The following is a 13,969-nucleotide window of genomic DNA, read 5'->3' on the forward strand; positions in this document are numbered from 1 at the left end:
AGTGCCACAATTTTATTTTTGCCTTTGTGCGCCAGGTTCTGGGCTTTAAGGCAACCTGTGGAACACATGCGAGGAAACAACCTAAAAAATATCTTTTGTTTAGGCATCCAAGAATATATATGTTGGTGTGTCTTTACTGAAGAGTGCAGGGACAGGGATGTAAGGGAAGCAGCACGAGGGAGAGGGAGAGGGGGAGAGAGAGAGAGAGAGAGAGAGAGAGAGAGAGACACACATGCACTCCCATAGAGTGCACAAAGAAAAAGAAAAAAGTAGTTCCCTGATGTGAGCCGTGGAAGGATACAAGTCATCCAAGTAAAGATGTGGTAAAGAACCAAAGCTGTAAAGGTGTGAAAAACATAAGAAGAAGAAGTAAAACCTTCAAATAAGTGAGCAAATGACAATGCCAAGAAAACCAAACAGTGATAAGTAGTGGGCCAGCTCTAAGTGCACTGTATGTTTTCGATATGGCCCTCGTGAGGTCTTTCTTAAATTGACAGCTAAAAGCTACCTGTTGGTAAGACCTAAAACAGTGACATGGGTGGAGCTTTATTGCAATAGACGGATGTTGTTCCTGCTGCTTCTCAGGACCATGTGCGGCAGTGCATAAACCTCCATCGCTGAGCAGCCATGTACTGATTGCCTCAGAAACACCCAAAAAATACACCTTAGATGGCGACCTTGCATGTGTGAGGGGTACACTTTTTGGAAGTAATAATTGGGTCTAAAATGAAATCGTAAAATAAATCAAACTAGTAAAAGAGAGTTGAATCGACCACTGCAGAATTGCAATGCCTGTGATAACTATTCTAAAAATTAATGCTGCTTCTACTCTTACCAGATTTATCTCCACATAATAATCTCCTGTTCATCGATTGATATCTCTGTATCGATAGTATGACGTTATATCAATGTCGCTGTTATTGGCCTACTGTTATAGTACATCGTGTACCACCACATTGTCATAGTAAGTATTTTATTATTATTTTTATCTTTGCATCATCTATCTAACCTTCTTAACTATTGTATTCCCTTTCTATTCTAACCCAGTGATACTCAAAGTACGGCCCGGGGGCCGCGTACGGCCCGGTGGCCGCATGCGGCCCTCCTGACCTTTACATGTGGCCCCCTAGGAAGCAGCAGCACTGGGATACTGTTTACTGGACTCAGCACTAAAATGTAAATAACTGTTAAATAAACAGTAAACATTTATCTAAAGGTTAATTGTAGTTAAAGAAAGGAAGTAACTAGTATATACTGCACCCCTTAACTTTAGGAACACCTTCATTTTTAGACAGCGAACGTGCAAAAATATGGTAGCCTATTTAAAATTCCTAAAGTTTATTTGAGTAACCTGCAGAACCGCTTCACCTTAGTAAATCAGATTTTAGCAGTGCATTCAGAATTTAAAAAGTGATAGTTTTCAAATATGAATTTAGAACCGCTCATGCTCCCCACCCCAATTCTGACAACAATGCCATTAGTGAATAAATCCAAACACAGGAGATCGTTTTTTACAGCACACAACCTGAAGTCATGTATATCGAGGTCCTCTTACATGTGATAAAGAAAAAAGAGGGAAATTGAATAAAGCAATTTCCTAGGATCACACAATTTGGTCAAGTGGTAAAGCTGGGATTCATCCCAGGTTTTCTGGTTCCACATTGTGCAATTCAGTTCACCCACTAGATGTGCATGCTTTACTTCTACCACACCCACTTTACGCCCCAGGCCAACACCACCACCCTGGTGACATCAGTGCGGCCCTCGGTCACACCAAAGATCAAACTTTTCGGCCCCCAGAAAAACGTTTGCAAGTACCCATGTTCTAACCAATGCCTACCTTGTGATGTAGTGCCTAGGTCGATGTAGTGGATGCAATATAATTGTCATGCAATACAATTCATGTGATGTAGTAAGTAGGGTATACCGTGCCGAATGTGTAAATAAATTATAAATCAATAAGTGCCAGGGCTCAAAGTTGTTCTTAGAAGCATGCTGCCGGCGCTGATGGATGCTGGGACTGCTGAAAAGCAGGGTTATCTAGGTTTAATTCCACTTCATGTCTCTTCTGTCCACTGTCGTACACTCCCTGCACATTTATCTCACTCTTAAATGCTTTTTTCATACTTCTTTTCTGCCTTTGTCACTGTTTTCCCGCATTTCTACCATTTCTGCCATCTTTCACTTGTTCTGTGTCAAAGTGTGATGATGAAAAATAAATTCCAGGCCCCAAAAATGAGTGTCGATGGGCCCGACCTGCACTACTGTCTGAAATTAAGCTCTGGTTCCATGTATTGACCTTCATGGGAGCTCTGTATTATTCTGAAATGCCAGTAGCGGCTCACTCAGGTAAGAGCGGTGAGGCGGGGCGGAGGGGGTGAAAGTCGACAGACGACGGCATAAGTAATATTAAAGAAATATATGAAACCGCTTATCTTGCCCTCTCCGCATCGTCGAGTCAGCGATGAGGCGAGCGCAAGGTAAGTGGCTTTATTTATTTATTTAATAATACTTACCCCGTCCTCTGTCAACTTCCTCCCCGCCTCACCACTCTTACCTGTGCGAGCCGCCACTATGAAATGCATCATTTTCATAGGTGAGGAACGTATGTATCAGTCACCTTCCCAGTCAATTAGGCTGTTTGTGCCTTTTCGAACTCTAAACATTTTTAATCGCTTGTAGTAAAATTAAAATCGCTTTTGGCTGTTAGCATTGTACGTTTGCATGCTTGTTTGCCGACTGTTTCTTTTTAAGCACGCTAGTATTCATGTGGGTTCTGAAGTATTCTAGTTCCTTACTGTGTGTCTTTTACTGTGACGTTATAGAGCTTGGAGCGTATGGAAAACTAAAATATTATGACACAATGACTGAGGAAGGTAAGAATTTTTTTTCGGAACTGTTCATATCAAACTCATTTCTTTCAGTCAGAGAGATTTTTTTATTTCTATTTTTTACTGCTTGCCTGAATGCATGCTACAGGTTATTTTGACAGCCCTGTGCATGTGGGTTACAGTGAGACAGTGTCATGTTAATACATCCCTTTTCTTTTCAAGTTTTTGTCACGAATTTTTTCTTGTTGTGGGGATGATAAATTGTGGCCTGTTAGACTTGAAAGCAGGGGAGGGGTGGCCAGAGAGATTGTAGTTTCTCAGGGATCATCACACCCTCATGTACACCTTGTTATTGGTCTGAAATTTCTATGAATAATGGACGGTGATAAAATGTGCTGCCTGGCAGCTGTCCAAGCACAGTATGTGACAAACATTCATTTTATTTACTTGTTCAATTAACAACCTTTTAAAAATAACCATGAACACTGATTTGCTATTTTTATATTTCGGTACCGAAATCTAATTAACTACAGCACTTGCATGCGCACGCGCTTGGACGGTGTGGTGGGCCAGTGAATGCAGGGATGCTATAAATGTTTTTCAGCAAAACAATAAAAAAAAACAAGCAAATTAATTTAGGTGCACAGTGCACACACTTATCAGTTTTGTGCCCATTTTTGGACTGAGTGACACGAATTTCATGTTGAATTGTACAAACGCACCGTGATGTCACTAGCACAGCCTCAGGACCACTCGCTATTAACACTAACTGAAAAGCGACAATTGCTATTTCTGCAGTGTCACCGTGCAAATCACGTGACCTCCAAAGGGCAGGGCCAAAGGGGAGCCGAGCTGTCAGTGCTCATTTGACCCAGGAAGCACAAACAGCAGAGACGCAACTAGAGCCAAATTTCGGCGGGGGGGGGGGGGGGGGGGGGGATGTGATGGAGGTATTCAAAATTACGGGGGGGGCTAATTCTTCCAGCAGTAGGCAGAGTGGAGATGCAGGGGCTCTAAGAAGGGGTGAAAAAACAACAAAGCCTCGTTAACAAGTAAATGGTCTTTTAAAGAACTGTGAAGTACTCGGTGCGGCTGCAATAAGGCGGTCGCCAGACAAGCCAGCTGTTATAACCTATCTGCTTTAACTGTGTAAATATGCCATGTCATGTATCTTTACCACCAGCATGTTTCCCAGTTTTTTCCCTATTGGTATGTTCCACCCCCTTGACTCTGGGACTTCGGTTCCATCTTAGAACCTTTCTGAGAGTGCACCTTAGAATGTTGGCATTTTCTGAGCAGCGTTAGGCATGGCAGTTGGGGAACTGTTCCATTGAATAAACCTACGTTTCTTCTACTGCGCCTTTGTCCTGGATTACTTTACTTCATTTTGGCGACGATTGGTGACTGCTGCGCAGAGGGCAGCTGTAGTTCCCCACCCCTGTTACACGCCAGCCTAACCTACGATGGAATCACCTTACCTGTTCACCTTTGGGACTTCTCCTCAAGTTCCGACTTACTACTGCTTGTTGGAGTTTCTACGATTCTCCTACTCTTGCCACGTCCGTTGTGCTATCGTGTGTCAGCTCATGCCTAAGTGGTAATTTCCTTGTTGCCTTTCTGCTCCACTCTGCTGGCACTTTTGTCCGGAGCCTCCCCGATACCTTCTGGAACTGTGAGACTTTCTTTGCCTTCCACGTGAGGTGCCCTCTGCTTCCAGAGCATCCCCATCAGCTCTTTCTTAAGCTCCTCACTGAGCTTTCCTGCTTCCTCTCCTCATATGTTCTAACAAGTGGCGTCTTCACACAGCACCTGCCGTTCACATGCTGAGGTACCCTCCTCTCCCATAAGCGTGTTTCCTCTGTGCTGCACTGAAGTTTCCTGTCTCCTCACCGCACAGTCTCAGAGGAGTGGTGTCCTTATGCTGCGCCTGCCCCGTAAATGTTCAATCAAGGCTTCCTGATTCCTCACAGCGCACGCCTCTGGAAGTGGCGTCTTCGCGCTGCGTCTGCATTTCAGCACGACTTCCCGCGCGTCTTCAACTCGCCGATTCTGTGGTGAAAAGAGCTGTGTTCCGCATTTCTGCAGTTTTCAACCACCTGCCGAAGAGAGATCTGCCTTTCAGATCGACGTTTCCACTCAGCTGTCATCACTGCTAATTCTATATTTCAAGTAACTCTATCAGTTATTTTTGTTTTCCCCTCTCATCACCTCATGTGAAGATTCTCTCTCATGCTATCAGTGCGTTCTAGTTGTCTACGCTATCAAGTAAGTTGGGGAAGTCATCGGTTTTGTACTATTGTAGTAAGAGTTACACAATGACAGGCACAGCTTACCTACGCCTGCAGTAATTGAGTTCTCGTCATTTTCCTATTGGTTTAAGCTACACGCTGACAGGCACAGCTTATTTTCCCTGCAGTTTCTTCATTCTGTTACGCTGACATGCATAGCATACCGTGGTTTCATTAATCAATACTATGTTTATTTTCACACGTGGGCAGGAACAGCTTATATCTGCCTGAAGTTTCTTCATTAAACGTTCGCTGACAGGAAGAGTCATTTATTGATTCCATCTAACTGCTATTTCTTCGGAGCATTTTCTCATTGACTGTTTTTGCTTCTTTTAGCAATAGTTTTGTTGGTTCTTTTCAGTCATGTCAGTTGAAAATATGAATCAACCGCCTCCGTTCTTAAATGAGGAGGGGGAACCAGAAATCCCTTGTGATGGATGGGTTAAAATTCTCCATTCCTATTTAATTGCCATAGGAGGGGAAAAGTTTTGATCAGTAAGAAAACAGTATATTTTATTACACAATTTTAGTCATCCAAGGAAGAAAAGTTTATGAAGATCTTGCCGATTGTGGAGAAGAGGAAAGTGAAGGTGATGTAGATGTTTTCACTACTACTTTAAGGAAATTGGGTTCCCATTTCAAAGATAGGGTAAATGTTGTATTGGAGCGACATAAGTTCTTTAAAAGGGTGCAAGGAAAAAATTAAAAAGTCGCCTCATACATTGCCACATTGAGGGGGCTTTCTGCCACATGTGAATTTGATGATCTCACTGATTCCCTCATTAGGGACCAATTGGTCAGTTGCACCAGTGACCACAAGGTATAAGAGAGGCTGTTGACTCAAAATCCTGATCTGGAGGAAGCTGTAGCCATAGCTAAGAGTATCGAGCACACTGCTTATTGTGTAAAAGAAATAAAAAATTACAAAGACTCTTTTAATGATGAGAAGGAAGTAAATGAAATTAAGGAGGACAATAATGTTTTAAGAGTGTTTGATACACACACTGTGGTTAAACCCAAGATAAAGAAAGAGAATTTCAGATGTTACAGATGTGGGAATGTAAATCATTTCGCAAATTTCCCTAAGTGTCCTGCCAGAGGGATTAATTGTAGAAAATGTAATAGAGTAGTACATTTTTCTAAGATGTGTAAATCTACCTTTAAAGAGCTTGTAAAAGATATACATGTCGTGCATGAAGGACCTGACACTGATTCTAGAAATAACACATTCATTTTCTAGTGCATAGTCAAGAAGAAGAAGAAAGGATTAATTATCCTGCCTGTGATATACATTTAGATGGCAAAAATGTTAGTGCGTTTGCAGATTCTTGTTCCCCTTGCACCCTAATTGACAAAGAAACCTTTCAGGGAATGTTCAAGGAAAATTAGTATACTTTGGAGAAGCCAGATATACATCCAGGAGGGTATAATAAGGATCCCATTCCTTTAAAAGGAATGGTGAAGATGCAAATCACTTTTAAAGACAGGCATACCATTGGAAAGGTCTACATCACAGAGAAAGGGAGTAATTTATTTGGGTGGAAGCACCAGAAAGATTTAGGCATCTCACTTGACCCTAATAATAAAGAACAGGTATTACTGATGGACAGATCCTTAGTAGGGGTGGACATATGCAAATAATTTTTGGAAGATTTCACTGACAAAATAGCATTGTTGAAAAACTATGCAAACAAAAATTAAACTAAAAAATGATGCTGTTCCGGTTGCACATAAGACCAGGTCTATTCCTTTGTTAATGTGTGAACCACTAAAAAAAGAACTAGAGAAACTGGAGAAGAAGGGTATTATTAAAGCTGTGGAAAGTTCAGAATGGTTGGCCCCCATTGTAATAACATCTAAAAAAGAGAGCAAAGACATTCGCATGTGTGTGGATCTGAGAAGATTAAACTCCAACATTTGGATTGATAGGTTTCCGCTCCCCAAAATCAATGAAATGTTGTAATTAATGGTGCTAAATACTTCTCCGTTTTAGAACTTTCGTTGGCATACTATCAAGTGGCTTTGCACCCTGAGTCCCAGATTCTTACTGCTTTTATTACACCTTTTGGTACTTACAAATTCTTAAGAATGCCATTTGGTCTGGCCTCGGCCGCAGCAGCATTCCAATGAATTATGCAACATGTGTTGGAGGGAGTAAATAAATCCATCTGTTTCCAAGCTGATATTCTCATTTATGGTTTGAATGAAAAAGAGCATAATCTCAACTTCAGGAAGGTGTTTGCCAAGCTTAGTGATGCAGGTTTTACCATCAAGAAGAATAAATGCAAGATTGGAGTAGCATCAGTGGATTTTCTTGGTCACACCCTGTCTGGTGAAGGTATGAAACCCAAAATGGACTTAATAGAGTCAGTAATGGAAGTTCCCATTCCCGTCAACAAGGAAGAAATCAAATCCTTTTTAGGTTTAGCTGAGTATATGTCAAAATTCATTAAGTACTTTTCATAACTTGTACAGCCTATTAGAGTTCTGCTGAAAAAGGGGACGCACTTTGAATGGTTACCTGTCCACAACCGTGCGTTCATGGATTTTAAAAAAGCCATTGCACCGGCACCTTGTATTGGAAATTTCGATAGTGCCAAAGACACTTTTCTTACCACTGATGCCAGTAACGGGGCATTGGTGCCACGCTTTCGCAAATGGAAGGTGGCAAAGAAAAGATCATAGATTTTGCCTCCAGGACATTGAAGGAAGCAGAAATAAACTATTCAACTATTGAGAAAGAGGCTCTGTCATGTTTTTGGGCGACAAACCATTTCAAATATTTTTTGTGGGGGATACTATTTGCACTAAGAACTGACCATAAACCCTTAGTATCATTATTTTAATCATAGGACATTGAAAAAACGACATCCAGAATAGGTACATGGCTAGTGTCTTTACAAAGTTTCAATTTTAAAATTGAATACGTTCCAGGCATCAAGAATCAGGTAGCCGACTGCCTTTCTTGTTTACCCATCAATAAGCAAATGGAAGAGGGTGTAGAAGATTTTTGCAAGTAGCCATACCTGCAATTTTGGAAGAAGATTGGTAAAGACATATGTCAGATGATGCTATGTTAAAGGTGGTCATTGAAAAGATCAAAAATGGATGGCCCAAGAAGTGTGGGGATATTCCTCATGAAATACAACCCTATTGGAATGTAAAGGAAGAGCTTTCTATTGTAGGGGCTAATGTACTTAAGTCTGACAAAATCATTCCTCCTGAAAAACTCAGAAGGCGCATCTGTGAGATAGCACATGAGGGCCATCTGGGAAGAAATCTTACGAAAAGCAAGCTTCGGTCAGGGTACTGTTTCCCTGGTATGGACACCTTTATAGAGGATTTTGTTAAAGATTGTCATTCTTGTGGTCTCAGTGACTAATCTAAAAGCACAAGGAGAGTACCTTTGGAACCAGTGCGAATTCCCATTAAAGTCTGGGAAAAACTAGGCCTTGATAATAATGGTCCCCTGCAAATATCAGGTCTGCAAGAAAGATTCATTTTAGTTTTGGTAGACTATTCTTCCAAATGGATCACTCTCAATTTGTCAATACAGTGGCACCAAGACCATAATACGCTTTCTTTCTGAAGTGTTTGCTAATTAAGGTATTCCTCACACTGTCATCACCGACAATGGGGTCCAGTTAGTGTCAGAGGAGATGAAAGAGTTTTTAGTCAGCCTCGCCATAAAACACATATCCATTGGAATTGCCTTATTACATTTTAGAAGTGTAATTTCCAATTGAGATAAACAGTTAAAATTTGGTGTCTCTGGACTCACAATTTAAAACCCTAACTCATGGTTAAGTCGGATTTGAAATTGCCATTCTGAAAATGCCACTTTTAGAAAGTTGTAAGGTAAAGAGGCCTACAAGGGATTTATTGAAACCCCAATTTGTTTGTGTGAAAATGCTACAAATATCTTTAAGAAGTGATATCTAATAACACTCAAGAGAACAAATCAAAATTATATTCAACAACTTCGTCAATTAAATACAAGCACTGGGCAATGAATTGTAAAAAAATATATTTCAAAAAGCCATGGAATAAAAAGAACAATGACAGTAAATTAAACAAACTTATGTCTAGGGGTACAAAAAATACAATGACACAAACATAAAATCACATTGACAACAGAAAACATATAGATTATATACAGACAAATATCTCTTAATTGTCAATGTATTTATCCATCTCCAGACAGTGAAGTTATGAGTATGTCCTATACATAGGATCAGATACTCAAAAGTTAATTTTAACAATCGCTAAAGAGAATGGATTAACCGTCGAGGTTTCGGTCTTTGCTGTAGCAAATCATTTAGACTATCTTCAGGACAAAAATAGTTTTTATGTATGTTTTTGACCCCTTGGTAAACAGAGAGTACATTTAAAAACTTGAGAAAATACTGGAACAATGGTATCTCAAGAGTCAGGAGAGAACATATAAGCTCCTCCCCCACTTCAAAGGCACAGCTGGGTATAAATACTGTACCTTCAACACCACCACCTCAGTACACTTCTGGACCTGTGGATACTCTGTAAGGAAGAGGGACTTCTGTGCTGCTAAAGGAGTGCTCCTCTGATGGACTGCACACTGCTGGGCTCCTGATTTGCTGTGCTGACCTGCTGCTTTCTTACTTGGGTGAGAAGGACAGGACCTGCATCTCTTGAGTCTAGAACCCAGAGTGACTCCACGGGGTAGATGGCTGGTCTTCTGATCTGGAGCCTAAGGGACATAACAGGCTTTCAACAACCTTCCATCTGCACCTGGGCTCTGCTATCTGTGAGTCTACCCTGCCAAGTGGCACCACTCCATTCCTGGACCCTTGAAAGTTGGTTTAAGGTGCTTTGCCAGCCTCTGAGGATCTAGAAGAACCAATCTATCTCCTCTGCTACGTGGTGCAAACCCGAGCAGAACCAATGCATCTCCGTTGCTGAGTCGATTGAACCTGTCTCCAAGACTCGCATTACCGCCACCGCCTGCCTCAGCTTTGTAACCGTCACTGCACAATGCATCCTTAGCACAGGCACTTGCATCTCTAATCAACAGCAGCCTCGACAATTACACAGAACTCCGCGTCTCAGCCTTGCAGCTCCTTGGAACCAATGCATCACCCCGACTGCGCAACGCATGCCTGACTCTGCACTTCACATCACAAGCCTTGTCAACAGGAACCTCGACATCAACACAACAGGAATTCGCACTGCAGCTTTGTCGCGTCTCGGAACTGCTGCATTGCAACAGTCGGTGGTTTGACACCTATTGTCAAGCCACCGACTGTTTCTTCAAATTAATAATTTGTTATATATCATTAGTCCTTATGGAACATTATTGTATCACAGGCTCTAAGCACAACCTGTACTCATTCCTTTATATTTTTGTTTATGTTCTCATCAGTGTACTTTGGTTGTGAACCTTGTTAAGTCTCGCCTGAGCCAGCGCGCATGCGCTGCAAGGCTTTAGTAAGGGCTTTAAAACTCTAAACACACACGCTCGTGTGTGTGCTTTTTTTAATCTCCCCCTATTGGCCTTTGCATGTGTCTTTCTAAGAAAGACAGCATGCAATTGGCCCAAGGCTGGTACATGTCCCGCCTTCTCTGGTCCTTGGCCTAGGGTCCTCGGGAGTGAGCATTAATGCCATCTGTTTCCAATTTTCGCGTTTGCGTTAATTGGAAACAGATGGCGCGATGGCGGTCAGCACTGGTCGCGCTGGTTTTTCGCCTGCAGCGACAGGCACAAGCACGCGCGCACCACTCCCGGGTTTGTTTTATAATCTAATTACTTGGCCCCTTTCTTGTCACTTTTGACTGCAGACATACGTGTCTGAGATTTGGATTTGCTCACAAAAAGAGCTTAGGAATCCAAAATATTTATTGTTTCCAACTGTACTGCAGGAGTAGGGCGTCACCAAGTATTCTCTTACTCTGAAAGCACCTGGAGTCTCTCGAGTGCTGCCATGTGCCCACCGGCCCCAGGCACGCCTCTGACTGACCTCAAGGCCCAGCCCGTGCCCTGAGCTGTCACACTAACAGAGATATAAATCAAATAGGGTTAGGCACTAAGGAGGGAAATGATTTCTACCAGTGTTAAGGCCCCACAGAACTTCGAGACAATACTTATGTGTCTTCTACTACTGGTATTATATCCAGAAAATTGTGGTCCTATTCCCCTCAAACGTTAGAAGCAACAGCAACCCTCCAGCAACCAACACCGTCACAAAGAAAAATCACAAGTACTAACAGAAGCGTGAAGGTGAAAAGAGCAGGGATGAGACACGGCTCGTCTAGTTGATGTTTGCGGTGCTTTATGAGCTGACAAGAGTGCTGCCGTAAAAAGCGGGGGTAAAGTTTTTAATTGAACCCCCAGTGGCTTAGTGGAGGCAGGTATGAATGCCCTCCGCCCTCCCTATGCCCTCCCACAACATACAAACATACTTCCAGTGAGGTGATTGAAACCCTTGCCCTGACGAATTTGCCAGAACGAAGCTAAGTGGCAATGAAACATGTTGGCCTTCTTCACAAAGGTTTACAACATTGAGTGTTTTTAATTTGAGTAGGCTCACCGATTTGAATAAAGAGGGCAACTATTACGGGAGTCTTTAACTCAATTTTAAATATTGCTTCGAACATTTGTTCCTTGCAATACACGGGTTTCTGCTTTTTCTTCTCTTTCTTTTGATGGGAACAGTTAAACAGCATTCTTCAAGGGTCTGTTCCCTCTCTTTTCTCCTCACTGGTTTCCAAATTCTTGTTTCCTGTGAGTGGGCATCCGATGATGAGAAACGTGGGCATACTAGCGAGAACCGGCTAGCAGCCCCTGGTGGTGCGTACGTGAGGGGCCCACTCACTCTTTTCACCTTCACTCTTCTGTTAGTACTTGTGATTTTTCTTTGTGACGGTGTTGGTTGCTGGAGGGTTGCTGTTGCTTCTAACGTTTGAGGGGAATAGGACCACAATTTTCTAGATATAATACCAGTAGTAGAAGACACATAAGTATTGTCTCGAAGTTCTGTGGGGCCTTAACACTGTTAGAAATCATTTCCCTCCTTAGTGCCTAACCCTATTTGATTTATTGATTAGTGAGTGGAGGGCGGTTTGGCACTTACCCTCTACAGCTCCTTATTGTATTGAGACACTAACAGAGCTGTCAAGTTTCCCAGATCTATCTACGACTGACTCGTGTAAGGTTAGTGCTTTTGCTTTGCATTCTGATACGAATAGTCCTTCTTACACCAATGGAAAATTAGGACTACGAGTCCCAGAAAACCTGGACTGGATGCCTGAAGCAGGGAAGCTGGAGGGCTCCTCATGAAGAGTTGTGAGTTCTGCAGGCCTCTGGCCTCGTCTCGGTTTGGCTCAGGACACCGGCTGGCTCGACGGCTGCCAGCAGACAACGGTGCTTCATGGGTGCAGGAGCGCTCCCTGTGTTTTACCTAAAGGTTAGGAGTAAAACGCGAGCGAGGTGTGTTGGGGGTTGCGGTCTCGGAGGTGCCGGAGACCGGCCTCTCTGCCCTGTGTTTGCAGAGCCCTGGCTCCGGGGGTGTTTGTTCAAGTGGCGCTGTGGGACGAGGTGCGAGCCAAGAGTTTACATCATCAGGAATGTGCTGGCTACCAGTTCCTCTTAACAGACCTCCTCTGCACTGACACGCACGCAGCCCTTGTTACCACAGCACCGCCAGTGAGCCCGGGGCCTGCTCCAGTGGCCAGGGCCAGCCAGGACTGCAGATTCAAGGCCTTTACTTGACACGCTGTGTCACCTGAACACTGTCTGGGTGCCTCGAAGCATGGTTTCTGTAACTACATCTTAACATAAAACAAAACAAACCCATACAACTCAAGTAAGCCAGACCTGTTGGCTTTGCCACTGATTGTTAGCACCGAATTGTATTGGATATTTAATACATAGGTAACAACTCCTATTTCTACGAACAGTTGGAATTGAAAGTGATTCTATCCAGAAACTATGAGTTTATAAAAAAAAAATCGGACAATACGAGGTTGTGCATTAAACATGACAATGACTTGTAAAAGGGGATTATCTTATCTTCCCATCCCACTGCTTTCCTCTGCAAACGTTGTCAGTTATTCTCTTACACTCTTTTTCTACCAACAACACTTTAATATCCATCCATCTCCATGGGTCACAGTTTACTTCCTCTTTAACTGTATTTACTTCCTTCTGTCTCCTCCACTTAACCGACCCCTGTATCTCACACACACAAAAACACACACACATGCCTCACCAATAAACGCTGCATTCTCTTTTCCTTCTATGCTATGGATATTTTCATAACTGTGCAGCACGTCATACACTTTCTGGACTCAGATGTATGTGTAATTACAGTATGCACATATAGGATCATCGCTCTACAAAGAGGCCATGTATTGGATGTGCATGTAATCAAACACCTTTATGACCCTCTGACAGACACTGTGAGAAACTTGCACTGCCTTCAGTCCAGAGATGTCTATCGGGCCTCCCACATCCTGAAATCACCCAGACACTTAGAGGTGAACTATGACCCTTCCCCTCATTTTTCCCTCAAAAGCTCCCTCTGAGCTGTTCATAAAGGTTGGCTTGTGTGCAAGACCCATATCAGAAAATCATGGTGTCTCAAGCACTGCATTACGCCCTCCTCTAGAGCCCTTGCAGAACCATATGATATGTAGTGTAACATGCTGCCTTATTGGACTACACGCCACCATGAGCAGCAGGAAATGCTCCCACACAAAAGAAGATGCTTCTGCCTCCACAAGATACTCTTTTTGCCCCCAAAAAACAAGGCGCTCCCTACCAGAAAAGTGCTTCCAGTAGAAGGAATATCACAGTGCAGCAAGGTGCAAACCCAC

General features: G+C 42.8%; 1 protein-coding gene across 8 annotated transcripts in view; it reads left to right on the forward strand.

Moving 5' to 3' along the window:
- SLC24A2 (solute carrier family 24 member 2) overlaps positions 1–13,969 on the forward strand; it is a 790,353-nt gene that overhangs the window by 494,552 nt on the left and 281,832 nt on the right. For 6 of the 8 annotated variants that reach the window (XM_085634455.1, XM_085634470.1, XM_085634443.1 and 3 more), the window contains one exon: positions 2,826–2,876. The exons of the other annotated variants lie outside the window; for them this stretch is intronic. In XM_085634455.1, the coding sequence (XP_085490581.1) occupies positions 2,826–2,876 (51 nt within the window). The remainder of the gene's footprint in view (positions 1–2,825; positions 2,877–13,969) is intronic. 8 annotated transcript variants of the gene reach the window in all.

The sequence above is a fragment of the Triturus cristatus genome, chromosome 2_1 (genome assembly GCF_964204655.1).
Source record: "Triturus cristatus chromosome 2_1, aTriCri1.1, whole genome shotgun sequence".
In the NCBI taxonomy this organism is placed as follows: Eukaryota; Metazoa; Chordata; class Amphibia; order Caudata; family Salamandridae; genus Triturus; species Triturus cristatus.